At 49.0% G+C, this 18,955-nt stretch overlaps 1 protein-coding gene across 11 annotated transcripts in view; it reads right to left on the reverse strand.

Moving 5' to 3' along the window:
* The window catches only part of ST6GAL2 (ST6 beta-galactoside alpha-2,6-sialyltransferase 2), a 56,315-nt gene that overhangs the window by 20,721 nt on the left and 16,639 nt on the right, over window positions 1–18,955 (reverse strand). For 3 of the 11 annotated variants that reach the window (XM_061155342.1, XM_061155341.1, XM_061155343.1), the window contains exons 2-5: window positions 16,884–16,923; window positions 14,175–14,220; window positions 6,774–7,680; window positions 130–227 (exon numbers count right to left, since the gene is read on the reverse strand). In XM_061155342.1, the coding sequence (XP_061011325.1) occupies window positions 130–227; window positions 6,774–7,632 (957 nt within the window). In that variant the 5' untranslated portion in view covers window positions 7,633–7,680; window positions 14,175–14,220; window positions 16,884–16,923. Of the gene's footprint in view, window positions 1–129; window positions 228–6,773; window positions 7,681–14,174; window positions 18,406–18,955 lie in introns of those variants that run through there. The other 8 variants (XR_009694743.1, XR_009694741.1, XR_009694742.1 and 5 more) reach the window with 3 other exon arrangements.

The raw sequence follows: 18,955 nt of genomic DNA on the forward strand, positions 1-18,955 counted from the left end.
CTCAGTAATTCTTTATTATTACAAAACCCCGAGATCATGGTCCTGGAGAGCTGGGTGATTTCTCTTCATTCACCCAGTCAAGCTATTTACCTGTAAAATGTACATCCATGAAAAGTCTACCCAGCTTACCTGGGAATTAATGATGCGGAGAGTGGTTTTATTTCCGACATCCTTCTCATAGCCACGTGTAGGAGCAGAGTTAAACCTCAAAACCGCATCGTGGGAATCTGAGGGCACATATATGACAAAATGACATTTTTTTGCCTTTGCATAAAAATCCGCAGTATCTAGGAAAATATCTTAAAGCAAAATTTTCAATACCTGAAACTAACTGGACCCCAGTAAAGTTCAGACACTCCTCCCCCCTCGCCACACACATTGTTCGGTATCCTGTTTATTTAGAATGAGATCCTGGCTGGGGGCAAATAAACATGAAACCATATCAATCCATTACAAGTGGTCCTACAACATCTAAGTTACATTTAAATGCTTGGTATGTGTTCATAGTCTTTAAGGACATGCTTTATGCATGCAGGAAATGTCAAGAAGCGTGTGTGTATCTAGACTGCACTGTGGAGTCTCATGTATTTCCTAGAAACAGGCTGAGACCACAGTTAATCAGCAATAGGGAATTTCCATGGGTTTTCTCCAGTTTCAAAACAGTATGGAGGTTCCTTAGAAAACTAAAACCAGAGCTTTAGTTTTTGTGACCCAGCAATCTCAATCCTGGGCATATGTCAGAAAAAACTCCAATTTGAAAAGATGCATGTACCCCAATGTTCACAGCAGCACTGTTTACAATAGCCAAGACATGGAAGCAACCTGAGTGTCCATCAACAGAAAAACAGAAAAAGATGTGGTACATCTATACAATGGAATACTACTCAGCCATAAAAAAGAATGAAAAATGCCATTTTGCAGCAACACGGATGGACCTAGAGATTATCATACTAAGTGAAGAAAGTCAGACAGAAAAAGACAAATCTATGATATTTATATGTGGAGTCTTAAAAAATGATGACAAATGAACTTATTTGTAAAACACAAACAGACTCACAAACATGGAAAGCAAGCTTATGGTTACCAAAGGGAAAATGGGTAGGGAAGGGACAAATTAGGAGTTTGAGATTAACAGATAGATAGTACTGCATATAAAATAGATAACTAATAAGGACCTACTGCATAGTACAGGGAACCATATTCAATACCTTGTAATAACATATAATGGAAACAACCCTGAAAAAGAGTATATGTATGTATAACTGAATCACTTTGATGTACACCAGAAACTAACACAAAATTGTACATCAACTATATTTCAACTTTTAAAAAAATGATTCACCCATATATAGTTTATAACACTGTATAAGCATCGTTTGGAAACTATCAGCTCATTAAGTCATGCAGATCTTTCAAATATCTATGCATTTCATTATAAAGTATCAAATATCATATATATCACCATGGATATCGTCACTTTTTAAGTTTGGGGAGCTTCTGAGCTCATGGTTGAAAGCTTTGTCACTGGCAATAAATACTATTGGTTATGTTCCTAAAAGTGACAGGCTTACTTACTTCCCTTTTGAGAAAATACCTGCCAAATGTCCAAGTCTAAATTAAGTATGTCTGTCTATTAGTCATCTGTCCCAAGTATAACTGTGTTTCATGACAAAAGGGGCTAGTTCCACTCACAGCTCAATCACAAGAGTGCTTTTCCACTGGGGGCTGGTTTGCAGAAATGCTTTCATGTTATTTCCCGTTTGGTCTTAAAAACACATGTACTTCAAAGACTGAAATCTAATAAAACCAATCATTTACTGCCTCATCAAGGACATCCATACTTGGAACTGGCACCCTTTCCTGTTACTGTTAAACTTGGCAGCAAAGCATTCTATGAAGGCTAGTACCATTGGGTACCACTGCTTTGATCTGTTTTATTCACTGCTGCTCCTGTATCATCCTGTTCAATTGTCAGCAGCTAAAAAGATCTGTGAGTACTATAATGAAAATAGTTCTCACCTCGTGAACCCCTGAAAGAGTCTTGGGGACTCCAAGTGCAAGGTCACACACTCTATGAACTGCTGACCTGGGGCGAAACTGGGGTGGTCTCCAGGCACTGAGAGGTAATCAGGGTGGGCACCAGGGCCAAAGGTGGGATACTAGCACTCCTGGACCAGTTCTCTCTCTAAACTATGCCCCCTCAACACAGCCTCCATCTAGAGGTAAGGTGAACAAACTGAGGAGGCCAGGCAGTGAGTGCATTTCTAACTGATTATGTAGAAACTTCAAATTAATTGATCACTGCAGCAAATGCCCCAGTTTTTAAAAGTGGGTGTTCTATACTGAAAGTGTTAGTTGCTCAATCATATCTGACTCTTTGCAACCCTATGGACTGTAACCCACCAGGCTCCTCTGTCCATGGGATTCTCCAGGCAAGAATACTGGAGTGGGTAGCCATTTCCTTCTCCAGGGGATTTTCCTGACCCAGAGATCAAACTCTGGTCTCTTGTATTGCAAGTGGATTCTTTACCATCTAAGCTACCGGGGAAATCCTGTTCTACAGTGAGGTGTGTTTTAAGCCTCAGAAGGACCTGAAAAGGCACAGGGCACAGAAAGGTAATCTAGCTTCACTCTTCTGGGAGTGGCATGAGTTTGAAGAGTTAAGAGGTCAAATTTGTGGAGGACACAGAGAGGCAGGGACAGAGACCAGCTGTCAGGGAGCAGAAGGGACCAGGATGGGAGGGGGAGTCTGCAGAGGATGAGCTGTGAGAGTCCATCATGTGGATCTTGCCTGGCTGTGCCTCTCCCAGATAATCGCCTTAAAAACTGAACTGTCCATTCACATTTAGGGGGAGAGGAATGGTTCAGACAGGAGACAAGAGAAGAGAACATAGAGTCAGTCATTTCTGGAGGACATGTTTCCAGACAAGAGCCACTTCACATTGACCTTGAGAACAGAGCCAGGCTCAGCGCATCACTGAGGAAGATGAAAACCCTGCAGGGAGCGGCTGGCCAGAAGGTGCAGCAGCATGAAATCCAGACCCAGCCCAGGTTGCTGCATTCCCAGAGCCCCCATCCCTTCCTGAGGGCAGAAATCTGCAGAGGCAGCCCATGCCCCAGTCTCCGGGGAACAGCCTGCCAAAGAGACAGTTCTTCTTCCTCCCAAACCTGCCACCCAGGTCTTTCTCACCTAATTGGGACTTTCACAGTGTGCTTGCTCCAATCTTGGCTCTGGAGCAATCTTTCCCTAATGAGACCCTGATCCATCACTCCTCTGCTCTAAGATTTCTGAGTTCTGCACCAGGAAGCCAGGGATGGAGTCGGAGTTTCTGAGACCCAGACTGGAGTTCAAACCCGGCTCCACCCTCTGTGTCTCGAGGTGCATCGGTTTCCTTTATCTACAAAATGGGAATAATCTTGTCTGTCTCTTGGCATCACAAAGCTGGTTAACACATAAAAGCATGGAGGATGGGAACTTCCCTGCAGTAAAGACCCTACACATTGCTGCTGTTCAGTCGCTAAGTCGTGTCCAACTCTTTGTGGCCCCATGGACTGCAACTCTCCAGGCTTCCCTGTCCTTCACTATCTCTTGGAGTTTGCTCCAACTCATATCCATTGAGTCGATGATGCCATCCAACTATACGTGGTATCTACTATTATAATCATTATGTGAAGTCTAACTTCTGGAGAATGACATGTGAGAGCATGGGGCTGACCTGCCACTGGTCCAGCTTATCTATTGGCTGTCCACCCCCAGCCCCTTGTGCTCTCCTTCATCACCCACACACTGAACTGTTTTTCTCATCCACCTGCTCTGCTGGCCTTCGGCCTGGATTTACCTCCTCAGACATCAGCCCTCGAGGGGTGGCCGGATTCCAAGGTCATTTCTTCCCTGTCTGTCTATGCGTCTCTCTGTCCTTCTAACTGTGATACCAGAAGTGTCTCTTTATAGTCTGTCTCTCCCACCAGACAGCAGAAGATTTGAGGGTTAGGGCTGGGCCTCATCCATCTTTCCATCACTAGTGGTGAGCACAGTAGCTGGTGAAGAGTTGGGGACCATGATTGTTGAATGACTATACGACCTGCTCTCTTGCTTTTTTAAGCAATGGTAACAGGATGCCAAATTCCAAGTTCAGCCAGGAAGACGTCCCCTCCCTGAAGAGGAAGGCTTCTCCCCATCCTCCCATTTCCCACACGCTGGCCGGAATCTGAGTCTCAAGGAACAGACTTGATCTTGCATTCTAGGCGATGCCTGTTAGCTCAGGGCAGACATTTCTTGTCTAGAGCGTGCTTCCCCAGGATGGCTGCTAGTGAGCTCACGAATAATTATTATTTACAGAACAGGTGAAAAAAGATCATCTCATGACTCCAGCAATGAGTGTCCCATGTTTCCAAAACAGTTCAGTTTGCTTTTCAGTAACATATTCAAAGTGGAGGTGTTTACAGCTGCTGCACTGTTCTCAAAAACAATGACAAGGTATGACTCAGTGCAACAGAACTGGGGAAGCACCGTGGCACCGCAGCAGCCAGGGGAGGGAGCTTCTGAGGGGGCAGCTGCATGCAACCCTGGGGCATCCCTGGTTCCCTTGGGGAGGGGGCCAGGGGAGATTTTCTAGCTCTGCCCTCATAAGACCACAACTTTCTGCAAGTCTTCTGATCTTCACTTAGTCACTTCATAAGTGCAGTAGATGCTTAAGGGTTAAGATGACTTTAGTTAAACAGTACAGCATGCCCTATTGGTGGCTCAGATGGTAGAGAATCTGCCTGCAATGAGGGAGATGTGGGTTCAATCCCTGGATCAGGAAGCTCCCCTGGAGAAGGGAATGGCTATCCACTCTTATATTCCTGCCTGGCAAATTCCATGGACAAAGAAGGCTGGTGGGCTACAGTCCATAGGGTTGCAGAGAGTCAGACACAACTGAGCCACCAACACACAGCATACCCAATTCCAACCTTCCTGAAGAAATTGGCTCTGTGACTTTGTTCTCATCAAGAGAGGTGTTAACAACTGTGTACTGATAACTGTGTGTACATTCAGTTCATGTCAGCACCTGGCATCACGAGGACTGATACTGAGAGATGCCAGCTTGTGAAAACGAAAGGCTTCTTGTCTTTACATATGGAATTGTGCTATATTATATATTCTTAAAAAGGCAGATACAAAACTGGATGCAAAGGAAGTGAAGCAAAACAACAGAGAATTTTAAAAATTTTCCAAGTGTTTGTTCTTCACGTACCTTTCTACAATTCTAATCATGAACCTTTGTGTGAGTGCAGATGCTGTCAATTAAATCTGCTTGCCAGAAACTAAGAAAGATATAACTGACACATCGTGTTCCCCAGAAACATGGAATTGCCAGTGCCATTCATACTCTCTTCTGAATTCTGAACAGAAAAGAATTTATAAGACTCTGGTCGAATAGAAGAGAATTTACAAGACTCTGGTTGGGGATATTTACGCCCGAATAAAGAGTGAGGGAGTTCTGCCTGATGGATGAAAGCAATGCAAACGCACAGGTAGGAGGCAGTGGGGCTTAAAACAAAGCAAAAAAACAAAACCAAGAGCAAGTCGGCGCCTGCTTTAAAGCGTGCTGCTTAAATTCCTCCTTCTGTGATTAATCATGTCCTGGGAACCAAAGGGAAATGTGGCTTTACTTCACCCCAGGGGCCTCTGAGCCAGAGCTCCCTCCTAATTGGAAGCAGCCGCTCTGCTCAGCTCTGGCTGCAAGTTTCTGTGACACTCGGACAACGTGATTATGAGCCTGCTTAATGTCAGCACGGGGACACTGGGACTACAGGCCGCAAGCCCAGGCTTGAGCTTTGTTTTTTTTTTTCAACTTCTTAAAAATTTCAGATTCAGCCTCATTGCTGAGATCCTGTGGCTGTAGGTCTGGGCTGTGCGGCCTGGTGACGGGGCATCAGCCACTCCTAGAAGACATGGAAAATGCCCCGGCCCCAGAGATGGCGATGACTCCTTTCTGTACAGCGGGTAGTGACCTCTGCAGATCACGTCCAGGGGGACTGAGCAGACACTGTCCACCTTGAGGAGTTACGGGGTGTGGTTTTACATCTGGCCTCGAGGCCCGAGGCTGCGTCCAGTAGGCACTTAATTTCTTGGCACCTGGTACAGAAACCTGCCTGGAGGAGGGGCCGCGTGTCTGCCAAAGGAGTGGAGGAGCCACCGGGTCACTGGTGCTGCAGCTGGCTGGGCTGGGCACTGGGGGTGTCAAGGGCCTGAAACTAGATCGCAGTTTCCTGAGAAGGAGGGACTCTGCATCTAGATGTGGGAACCCTCCTGAGCTGCCCACCACCAGGCTGCCCCATAACTTTGGGGTTCCAGGCTGCAACAACAAGCCTTACATGCATTTCCAGCCAGCCTACCTGCCTGTCCAGCAGCCTTCAGGCTTCCCAGCCCCCACAAGAGCAGGGAGGAGGCCTTAAAATTAACCTTTCTCTCTACAGCAATGCAGGAGACACAGGAGATGCAGGTTCGATCCCTGGAGGTGGGAATGACTACCCATTCTAGTATTCCAGTAAGAATACCTGTTTCAGTATTCTTGCTTGGCGAATCCCATGGACAGAGGAGCCTGGTGGCCTGTAGTCCATGGGGTCAGAAAGAGCTGGATATGACTTAGCGACTAAACAACAATAAAAGGAGACCTCTGCTGGATCCACCTGGGTTCATTCGGTCCCAGGGAAAGAAGAAGACCCAAGACTCTCCAGAAACACAGTGTCAGGCTGGGGGTGGGGGTCGGGTGGCCCCGGGGACCCACCTATCTCCTCGCCCAGCGACGAGTTGAGGATGGCGCCTGCCGACGTGACCACGGCGCAGGTCCGGAGCCTGCGTGGGAGCAGCCGGCTGAGTGGCACCGGAGGGACCAGCGCGCGCCAGCCCAGTGCCGAGAAGGGCGGCTCAGTGCCGTCCAGGGTGCGCACCTGTACCCGGCCCCGCAAGGCGCACAGCAGCTCGGTGCGGCTCCGCCCGGCCGCGCGGCGCCCCCGGAAGCGCACGCCGTGCTTGTTGGCGCGCAGGTAGGCACCCATGGCCTTCTGCAGGCGCGGGTGCAGCATGCGCGCCGACGCGTCGCCCTTCCAGAGCCGTCGCAGCAGGGCCCGGGACATGGACGAGTACAGCCGCTCCCCGTCCTCGCCCCCCGCGCTCCGGCCCTGCCTCCGGGGCCCTCGCTTCGCCCGACGTCCCAGGACTGCGCGTGGCGGCTGAGCCCTCTCCGGGCCTGGGTCCCCAGGGGAGAGGCGCCCCGACGTGCCCGGAGCGGGGTCCTCCGGGAGAAAAGCGCTTAGGGACGTTCTCCCTGTTTGGGCCGAAAGAAACTCTTGTTCATGTTCAAAGCCATCTCCGGCCCATGTCCGCAGGGGGCCGGATGGGAGTCCCCGGGGAGACCCCCGCCGCGAGTCCGCGCCCTCGGGCAGGCCCTCCGAGGCCCCCATGATGGCCCGCTGCCTTCCTTGTGCGGGCAGCAGCCTCCGGGTCTCCAGGAAGGAGAAGGAGCTGGGCGCGGGCTTGGCCGGGCTGCTGTCGGTGAAGTAGAGGAAGATCACCACAAAGAGGAGCCCCCACGCAAACACCCCGCAGAGCATTCCTTGTCTCCATTGCTTCAGGTGCGGTTTCATGGCAGGTCCACGGGCTCAGTGCTTGTGTCCCGAGGTGGCGGGCTGGACCTGAAAACAGAGGGTGTCACAGTGAGCCACGCAGGACAGTGCTGGGGACAGTCCATCCTAGAGGGTCTCTGGGGACGGTTGGAAGGAGCATCAGAAACCAGGATGGCCTGGACCTCCGGCTAAATTCAGCGCTCATATACCCCCACTCTGGACGCCTGCAGAACAAGAAGTCACATCCCCTCAGCCCTGGGTCTTAGGAGAGGGGAGGTGAGCCCGGTGTACCTCGGAGAACTACCCAAGGCACCTTGGTGTTGTGTCTGCCTGCCCACCACCATGACTGCCTAATTCGCCCCCCTGCCCTGCCTCCCGGACTCCTCCCTGCAGCTGGTTCCAGATTTCAGTTTGGTGAAGCTGGCAGCAGGGCTCAGTCCGGGTTACCCTCTCTCACCTGCTCATCAGAACAGTGGCTCAGAGCTCAGAGCCTGTACAACAAAGGGCCAAGTGCTTCTAAGTGAAACTTCCCCACAGTTCCCCAATGGTCCCCAGTAAGTGCAGTGCCCCTATAGTCCCTAAGCAATGACCCAGCCACTGAGGCTGCAGGGGAAGGTTATGTTAAGGTGTCTGTGGACCTCAAAACACCCCCAGATGTTCACCCTCACCACCAGCTTCTGATAGAGTAAGATGGACAAATGTCGAAATTTTAAATAAGGGAGCAGATGAGGAGAGGTTTTCATGCAAGGGCAGGGGTTTTACTTAGATAAGAACTGAAACCAGTTGGGCGATCCCTAGATCAGTGTGGTCACCTGAGGAAACTACACACGGTCTCTCGTGGAAAAAAAAGATGTGCCAGGGTGAGAAACCCACACGCCTTATGGCCCTGTAGCTGATTACAGATAGACATGGGTCCTTCACTCTCTTCCCATGTAGAGGTGGGTCTGGGTCTCTCCCATTTGAGCAGGGGGAGTGCTCTGACCAGTTACCAGGCTCAGATCCAGTAGCTCCCATGTCCTGCCTTTAAAATGCTCACAAGAGAGGAAGTGGTCACCAGCAAAAGCAGACATCTCTCCGCAGACTGAGAGATGCCCAGCTGAACCCTGGGTGTCCAGTTGTCCCAGCCCACTACCATCCTGGACTCCAGCCCAGTGGAATGATCAGATGATTCCAGCTCTGTCCAGCCTCTGGTGGCAGCTGCATATAAGACCCCAAGTGGGAACCCAGTGGAGCCAGTTAACCCTCAGAACCAGGTGTGATAAAGACACTGGTTTAAAGTGATAGAGGTTGCTCTTCTGAGCCACAGGTCTGGAGCTGATTCGTTATATCAGAAATGATCATTGGAATAGGCTCTGCTAAAAAACTCAGATGAGAAGTTCCCCAAATGCCTCAACAGTCATGCACCCTTGAGACGAGTCTAGCCTCTCAGAGGGATTATGTGAAGAGCAACATTCACTGAAGTGTTTTTTAAGTTGTGACTTCTGAAAAGCTGTCTGCTTGACACACGAAAGCAAGGCTGTAGATTTCCTTTGCAGCCACACATCAAACCCACACACAGAGCATGGTCTCACCAAGCCAGACACACTCATGCCAGCGAACGAATGTACAAGAAATAGTGCCAGCAGTTAACTTGCTCTCTGTCAGACCCTGTGCTCACTTAACATGTTTCCTTCATTATCTTATTTGGTCTTCCCAGCACCCAGTCGGGCTTCCCAGGTGGTGCTAGTGGTAAAGAATCCACCTGCCAATGAAGGAGACATAAGAGATGCAGGTTCAATCCCTGGGTTGGGAAGAGCCCCTGGAGGAGGAAATAGCAACCCACTCCAGTATTCTTGCCTGGAAAATTCCATGGACAGAAGAGGCTGGTGGGCTACAGTCCGTGGGTTGCACAGAGTTGGACACAACTGAAGTGACTTAGCTCAGCACCTAGTAAGTAGGAAACACTGCTATGTCCATTTTATAGAGGAGGGGGCTGAAGCCTGGAGGGGTTAAGTAACTTGCCCAAAGTCACAGAGGTAGCATGCAGTAGACAGCACCAAAAAAGCCACCTGCTCACACTTTTAATGCTAAGTTCTGACTCCATCTAATGGTACCAGATGAGGCTGTCTATTCTAAATACGCCAAATTGTGGGAGTCTGAATACATATTTCCATTCCTGACTGTCTCGGCAATGTCCTGGTGCTGGAAAAGCTTCTCAGGGCTCACCACCAAGTTCTGTCCATAACTCTTGAGGGACAGCCAACGAGCAGTGTCCCCAGACAGACACTGCCTAGAGACCACACTGAGCAGCAACTGCTAAATGATCTCCCAAAACCTGTCCACTCAGGAGCCTGCGCTTCAAACTGTGATGCCCCAGCCTGATGATCAAAAAGCTGTTTCCAGGATCTCAACATTTCTATTAGCAATCACAAAATTACCCTTAATAACAGTTATTCTCTGTTTCATCCAGCTGAGCACCATGCCGCATTGCTCTGACACCAACCACCGCAGCTAGCGGGGCCCTACGGGGAAAAGACTCAGTCCCACACGATGGTCCCACTTCAGACACCAGCCTGGAGTGGGCTCCGCAGGCCACCTGCACTTCTGGCAGTTTGGCTACCGATCTGGGGGCTCCCCATGAGACCCTTAGGTTTGAAGATTTGCTACAGACTGGCAGAACTCAGGAAAGCACTAATATTAATATAAACCAGTGATCACAGTCTCTGGGAAAGGGATACACAGAGTTTGAGGGCTGGGTGGGGGTTGTCCCAAGGGCAGAGGTTCCAGGCTCTCTATACCTGGGGTTTAGGGATGTCACATGAGGGACATGCATGTGTTGACCAATCACAAAGCTCCACTGAGCCCTGGACCCGAGTTTAGTTGCGGTTTCATTAGGTGGACATCACTGACTGAATACCTGGCCGTGTGACTGAATTCAAACTTCAGTTGCCTTCCCATCTCCAGAGGTCAGGCTGGCCCAAAGCCCCCACCGTCTCATCACTGGATTGGTCTTTCTGGTGATTGTCCCCATCCTGGGAGGTTCACCGAGACTCATCTCTTTAGCACAACAAAGACCCTCTTATAACTCAGGCGATTCCAAGGGTTTTAGAAGCTCCATTTCTAGACCTGGGACAAAAACCAATTCTTTGTATTACAGTAAGGCAGTAGTTGCTTATTTAAAAGGCAGTCTTTCTGCTCCTGGCTGGAAATCCTCATTACTGCTGGCTGCACTGGGATTAGTTTTGAGCTAGTCCTGGCAGGTCACTAAAGAAAGGAAACATAGGTTTTTTATTTCAGCATTCGCTTCAGAGTCAAAGTTAGGGGTGTGCACAGGGCTGGGGTTGGTGAAGCCTTGACCTCCTGAGGAGGAGCTGGGGGCCAGAACAACACCCAGTTGCCTCCATTCAGCAGGGTCAGGAGGCCATGGGAACTGAGCTGGGAGGGGACCTACCACATCCCACAGCACACTCAGGGCATCACACACACAGCCTGCTTTACATGGATATGCCTGACTCCCAGCAGAAGACTTGAGAAACCCTTTCCCTCATGGGGAAGTGAGAGATGTGAAATGGAGGGATGTGATGAGAGGATGTCTGGGGACTCGAAAGGAGGAAAGGAGAAGCCCTGCAGGATGGACAGGGCTGCGAGGGGCCAGGACCCTGGGGGATGTGAGGTTCCCTCCACAGGTCTCTGGGAGGTGGAAGGGTGGGTCTGTGAGGCCTTGGACATGGAGAAACGAACATCATCCCAAGGTACAGGATGACTTCTCATCAGGTGAGACTTCCGCACCTGATGCTTGGTAATAACCTGAAGGCATGGGTTCGCTGCCTCTGCTCTGGGTGAGGCTTCAACTGTTAATAAACTGCAGCTGTGCCTGCAGCCTCTGTCACTGCAAACCTCTGCCGCCAATTAAGGAAACATCCTCCAAAATGACGAAATCTCAAGGCGGTGCAGATCCTCTGCTAGCAACAGGCTGCAGAAATCATTACATGAGTCATGGCCTCGGTCATTGGTACTTTTGCAAAGATCCAGGACACAGAGGTGGAGGATGCTGTCAGAGTCAGAGCCTGGATCAGTCTTTGCCTTAAAATAACCATAGAGTTTCTGGGTGGAAACTAATAGGGTTTCCCGGGTGGCTCAGTGGTAAAGAATCCGCCTACCAATGCAGGAGATGTGGGTTCGACCCCTGGGTCAGGGGTCAAATAGAAAATGGAATAGAAAATGGCAACCCACCCCAGTATTCTTGCCTGGAGAAACCCATGGACAGAGAAGCCTGGTGGGCAATAGTCCATGGGGGTGCAAAGAGCTGGACATGACTGAGCAACTGAGCACATGGTCTAATAGGAGAAATGTTGGATAAATGAGAGAAAATATATTTTCCCCCCATTAGTATAGTACACCTGAAATGCTGTGATGATACAGCTCAAATGGATAGTGTCTGTAACTCTCGCTGATCTATCTCATCATCAGCAGGGGGACGTGAATGACACCAGGGACATACAAAAAGAAGCTCATCAGACAAATCATTGGTCCCCAGGCAATGATGAAAGGGGGCTCCTTAATGGAGCACATGCAGCGTTTTCTGGGATGGTGTCTTTGACTGAGGCTGTTGAGGTCCTGCTGGCCAGGTGAGAAGCATGGCCTGTGCTGTGTGGATTTCTCTCTTTTCCTTTTAGGATTCCAACATCAGCATCTGGCCGTGCTAGGGCATAAGTTCCAATTGGGTGCTCTCTGCCTATTTCAACCAATTTTCTTTGTTCTCACCTTTTACCCACTCTCTGTCGCCTTTGTAGCCAAGCTTCTAGGAAACCTAACGTGCAGACAAGGATTAGAGACAAAACAAAAAAGTGACCCACTGTGAGAAATCAGTGGGTCTACCTGCTCTGGAATTCTGATGCCCAAATCTTATATACTAATTCTCAGGGAAATGAGTCCCATTTCCACATGGATGTTCCACAAGAGCATAGAGTATTCAAATGCTCCTTCAAGTCATTCAGAAAGAAATCATATTCTCAAGAAGGCACAATTTGTGATAAGTTGTCCATTGAAATTATGCAATGTAAGCACCGGCACAGACCAACACCACGATGCAGCTGAGGACTGCGTGTGTTTGTGCTCATTCACTTCAGTTGTGTCTGACTCTTTATATCTCTATGGACTGTGGCCCACCAAGCTCCTCTGTCCATGGGATTCTCCAGCAGCTGAGGGAGTTGAGGGTTAATACCATCATATTTTGTTCAACGCTAAAGAGAACTTAGGGCTTCCCTGGTGGCTCAGTGGTAAAGAATCCAACTACAAATGCAGGAGATGTGGGTTTGATCCCTGGATCAGGAAGATCTCCTGGAGAAGGAAATGGCAACCACTCCAGTATTCTTGCCTGGAGAATCCCATGGACAGAGAATCCTGGCAGGCTACAGTCCACGGGGTCGCAAGAGTAGGACACAACTCAGTGATTAAACAATGACACCAATGAAAGACAAGTTACTCCTGGGCTTTGCTTCTTCAATACTGTCCTTCCTACCCCCTGAGGTTGACAAGCTTGATCGCTGGTTTTCTTGAATGGAGAGTTTTTTTTTAAACACACACGTTGATGGATGCGTTTGCCACAACTGCCATTCGGCCAGGTTTTCTCTTGTTTGAGAAACTCTCGTGCCCTATTTGTGTGTGTGTGTGTTGTTGTCTAAAACCTAAGTATTTGTTTTAACACTGAGATAATAATAAAGAAGATGTGGTGTATGAGCTACAGTGAGGCACTCGTGCATCTTAACAGCCTTCAGGAGTCATTTTCTTTCAAGAATCATTTTTCTAAAATTAGCTATCATCACATCTTCAAGAAAACACTCAGCCTGCCAAGCACAGGAGGGGACTGCCCTGGAGAGAGTGCTGCAGTCTCTCCAGCACCTCAGGCCTTCTCTTCACAGAGGACCCACTTTCTTTTTTTCATTGTTTGTAAAAGTGAAGAATCCTTAAGGCCAATAACAGTCCACTCCTTAGGGCATCCTCTCTCCATCTCAGCCCATTCATAGGCTAATGTCAGAATAGAAAGGAAAAGGTCAGACAGGTCGAGCAGAACTCCTGGTGGGAGGATAGCCCCTTCTCTGTCTCCTTCTTATCAGCAGGATGGCAATTCATCCACAGAAGGAGGGGTAGCCCACTGCTGGCAGCTTCTGGTCAGTGTCCTCGTGACCCCAGGCCCTCAAAAGGATGTGGCAGTTCAGGATGGGAGGAAGGATGCTACTGGGGCTGGACCACTAGAGGGAGCACGCTGGGCAAAAGTATAAGTTACAAACCTTAGCACCAGGCTTCCTGTCAAGTGCAAAACGTGGTGGCTGGGGCAATGTCAGAGCGGAAGAGGTGAGCCACTTGATGTCCTATGAGTGGCTCCCAGCAAAGGATACCCGTGTCGTGGGGTCACGTTAGGTCAGGCGGGGGCAGGGTGGATTATGAACAGCCGATGTCAGGGGCATGGACCAGACCAGCATCACTTGCTGCTGTCAGCAGGTGACCCCACAAACCAGTCACTGCATCTATACCGGCTCATTTTAATTCTTCATTCTCAGTTTTACCCACTCCAGTATTCTTACCTGGGAAATCCCATCAGAGGAGCCTGGCGGGCTACAGTCCATGGGGCTGCAAAGAGTTGGACACGACTGAGTGACTGAACACACACAATATTTATAACAAACTCCTTACAAACATTATTAATCTCATTTGGCTCTGAATGGTTCCCTTCCTCTACACCGTTCCAGAGTCCCATGTTTTCCTATTATATCTCAAAGCTGGGGAAGGTGCACCTTGCTTAAAATTTTAATGAAATTTTTGTCCCTCTCTGCCACAAATACCATGCTGAATTCTAGCCTAGGTCCCTGCATTGGTGGAATCACGTGGTCCCCTAAAATTCTGTTTCCCTTAACATTCTTTTTTATGTTCACAGAATCCACAGGGCTCTGAGCTGGCAGCCACTGGAGAGCCTTGCCCGGCTGGCCAACCACATGAATTCTGCCCATCAGAAGGGGAGGCCAGCTCCCAACACTTTTAGAGGAACTCCAGGTGTGGAGGTCCCTGATCCCAGGGGGTTTGCTCTCTCGGTAGGAAGACAAAGTGATGATTCTGACAAAGTGATGATTCTGACTGCCTTCGCTGTCCCAAGATGGGTGAATGGACAGAGGAGCGACCAGGATTGAGGTCATCCTGGTTGCTTCAAAGAGGAGGGGACCAGAGGTGGACCCTAAGAGACAGAGTGGAGCTGTGCAGGGGGCTCAGTCCCTTCTGGCCAGGATGGTGAGCCTGGCTGTCTGGTACACACATGGGTGACCAGGAGTGGTGGGATGCCCAGCTGGACAGGGACATGCCCTCTCAATGGGACCATCTTCCTCAGCAGTTCGAGGTCTGTCCTTGGGTGGCAGGGCAGATGGAAAATGGTTGAAAAGGCAGAGACTTGCTGGATTTAAAATGGATAAGCAACAAGGACCTACTGTACAGCAGAGGGAACTCTACTTAATGTTATGTGGCAGCCTGGATAGGAGCGGAGTTTAGGGGAGAATGGATACATATGTATAGCTGGCTGAGTCCCTTCGCTATTCACCTGAAATGATCACAACATTGTTAATCAGTTATACCCAATAGAAAATAAAAAGTATAAAAAATAAGTAAGAGGCAAAGGCTCACACAGGCAAGTGGCCCCGGGCAGCTTTTAGCTCTCGGAACTTTCTGCAAAGGGGGCAGCAGGTGGTGGCAGGGCAGGGAGGTTGGGAAGCTTGTTTCTGGCTGTTCAGAGATGCACAAGCTGCCTGCCAGCTGGGGTCTCTGGCTGCCTGAATCACACCCATCTGCTCCGGACACAGTGGTCTGTTTGTTTTACGATAATCAGCATTCAGATATTTACACTTTATACCAGTAATGTGCCAAGGCTCACGGCTGAAGTAGCTCTGACACTCACGGTGATGGGAAGGATGGGAAGTGGCATACTGCCATGGGGATGTAAAGTTTCTCCCAGATTCGAGGTGAAAGCATCAGTGGCCAGCAGGTGGCCCTTACGAGGAGGCCTCCAGCCAGCAGGAACCCTGCTTCCTCAAGAAGTGCAGGCCTCCCTTCCTCATCTGAGAGGGTCCGGGGCATCACCAGCAGGAGATGAGAGGCAGTGGTGGGGGATGCTGGCACCACCCAGGGGCAGCTCAGGGACACTGCCCCCGAGTCCAGACTGCGGGTTGGACAGTGAGACCAAGACTCTACAGTGTGTAGCTGACCAGAAGGCCCTGAGGTCTGACAGCCTGTTCTGAGCCTTCTTGTCATGTTAGATAAATTCGTGAAGCCTCAGCTTCTTTATTCAACATGCACCATGTGTGTCCTAACCCTCACTGGTCTATAAGACCTACCACAGTACCTGGCCCACAGTGAGAGTTCAAGACACAGTAGTTTTCAGTTCAGGTTTGGTATTGCATAAAAGTAAAGAAGTAACACCACGCAGACACAGAGAATAGACTTGTGCACACAGTGGGAGGAAGGAGTTGGGAAAAGCTGAGAGAGTAGCATAGACATATATACACTATTATGTGTAGATAGCTAGTGGGGCGCTGTTGTATAAGGGAGCTCAGCTCAGTGCTCTGATAACCTAGAAAGGTGGGTGGGGGTTGAGAGAGAGGTTTAGGAGGGAGGGGTTATATGTGTACTGGTGGTTCAGATGATAAAGAATCCACCTGCAATGGGGGAGACCTGAGTTTGATCCTGGGTCGGGAAGATTCCCCTGAAGAAGGGAATGGCCACCCACCCCAGTATTCTTGCCTGGGTAATCCCATGGACAGAGGAACCTGGTGGGCTGTGGTCCATGGGGTTGCAAAGAGTCAGACACGACTGAGCACGCACATACTCGCCCAAGAGCCCAGAGAAGAGGGCGCTTCGGAGACCCCCTCTCAGGAGTCTTCAAACACCCCACGAGGCTTGTGTACTCCATCAAAGCAGAAGTGGGCAAAAGCCATTTCCTCAAACTCCAAGCTTACTGCTCTAGCTCTGTCTGCACAGAGGACTGTGGATAAATGTCAGGAAAGCACTGAGGCAAAAATGAAGCTGCAAAACAAACCCAGCACATCCTACTGTTTATGTAAAATCTGACAACTCCAAAACAAATGGCAGATAGAAGCTCCTTTGAGGAGGGAGGGAAGGGCCTGGGTGAGAGGAAGAGGGGTCTTGAGTCACCACTCAAGCATGTCTGGAGTAAAATGGCAAAATATTCACAACCATGCAGTCTGAGTTTGGACACTCACTATTTTTGTTTTACACAGATTTCAAGTACTTACGATTTCAAACATAACAGAATTTGTCAACATAAAACTTGTCCTGAAAGTTGTAAAAACAAGAATAAGAACTCGTTAATTGTGTTTATATTTATGTCTCTGTTTCCCGATCTCTTTGGGTCATAATTCCTGCCAGTACATCAGCACAAAATATAAATCTAACAGTGAGTTCCAGCTTTGGTGAGGACTTTCATGTGACAGCGTTATCAGTCTGGAAGAGAAAAGCTCAAAGCTAAAATGATTTATGGAAGTGTAAAAGAGCTCTGAGCTCACAGCAGGCTGTGAGAAAGACATTAATTTTTGTTTTAAAACACATATACACACTTATCATGGAGTCAAATAGGAAGTCAACTTGAAGATTTAATATAAAACATGAGACTTTAAAGACACTTCTCTGTGTGGAGCTTTCAACTCTGTCCTGAGCTTCAAAGCCAAGTTTTCCATCTGCAGACCTCACCTCAGCAAAGGTACGAGGGGCTGGCGTGGATTCAGTGGACCTCAGGAAAATCCAGTGTGGTCTGGATGTTTTCGGTCTAGCCTGCTTCTCCAGTTTTCAGTTTCAGACCCAGTAAAATGTTTCCAGGTTATGACATAGTTTCTGAAGTTTCTCTGAGGATCGGCCACCCGTGATAACGTACTCTAGTTCCTACCCACCTCTAGTCACTGCCAGTCACTGGGTCACTGTGCCCTGATTGGGAGCTGCACAATTGTTCTTATGTCTGGTGTGCATGCATACAAGCACAATGCTGATTTTCCATTGCTTCATTCATTCATAAACTCCACAGATACTTGCATACCTGACACATGCTGGATTCCAGGTATGCGATGCTGAAACACATCAAACATACCCTCCCGCCCCTGCTCCAGGCCTAAAGTAATGTGGGAAAGACAGAACCAAGTTCACAAGTCTGGCAGGATGCTAGGCATCCTGACTGACTTCCCCCTCCCCGCCTTTTGCTGTACCTTCCTGAATTCACAAGGACAAAGAGCAGACCTTCTCTGACCCGGGATGAGTGTCACAGAAGAACCAGCAGCCCTTTATGTTAATTCTCAGCTTTTAAGTTCAAAAGCTGTATTTCAAGGACTGTGGAGGGGAGGACAAAAATTTGGAAGAATACTTTCTGAGCCGGTTTTCCTTTGTCCAAAGGGAGGCAAAAACTATCCCTGGTGGCTCAGATGGTAAAGAATCTGCCTGCATGCAGGAAACCCTTTTTGATCCTTGGGTCAGGAATATCCCCTGGAGAAGGGAATGGCAAAACACTCCAGTATTCTTGCCTGGGAAATCCCATGGACAGAGGAGCCTGGCAAGGTACAGTTCAAGGATGGGGTCGCAAAGAGTTGGACACGACTGAGTGAGTAACACACACAGTCTGATGGAAAGGAGAAGGGGAATTGAAACAGGAGAGTGAGACACTCAAAATACAGCTTCTGGGGAGTTTAGATAAAGCTGCATATCTTGAACCCTGGGGGTGTGGGTTGAAGATGCTGCATCAGTGAGGGTTTGTGACGGTGGCACTGCTTCTATGATCTCTCCACTGCACCCCCCCCACCCCATCACACACTCATCTACTCAGCCCCTCTTCTCCCCAGTAAGAGGAACCCATGGTTTAGGGAAATGCAGCACGCTACCTGTGGATACAAAACTGGACGTGGTCACAATGAGAACACAGGTCCCAGGGCTAAAGTGCACGCCTTCTTTCTGTCTTTTGTCATTAAGTGATGGAAAGAGATGGAAATAGCTAAAAACCCACAAAAATCTCTTCTACTCACAACACATTCCTTGTCATCTAATGATACTAAATAGATTGGACCACATTTTACATCCACAATCTTATAAAGTCCCGCAGCTGAATAGAGTGCTGCCGGAATTGAACAGGAGGAAAATTAAGAATAGAATGACTATGCTGTAAAGTCTATAGTGTCATCCTAGCAGAATTCAAGGTATCTTGGGGAACTCAGGTGCTGCCCCATTTATCACAGGATGGGTCTGAGGTTGGTCCCGGAGCAGATGACCACAAGGTGGCTTCCAGGGCTCACAAGTAGGACCCCCAGGGTCCGTGTTCCTGAGAGAAACA

This window comes from Dama dama, chromosome 11 (genome assembly GCF_033118175.1).
Source record: "Dama dama isolate Ldn47 chromosome 11, ASM3311817v1, whole genome shotgun sequence".
Lineage (NCBI taxonomy): Eukaryota > Metazoa > Chordata > Mammalia > Artiodactyla > Cervidae > Dama > Dama dama.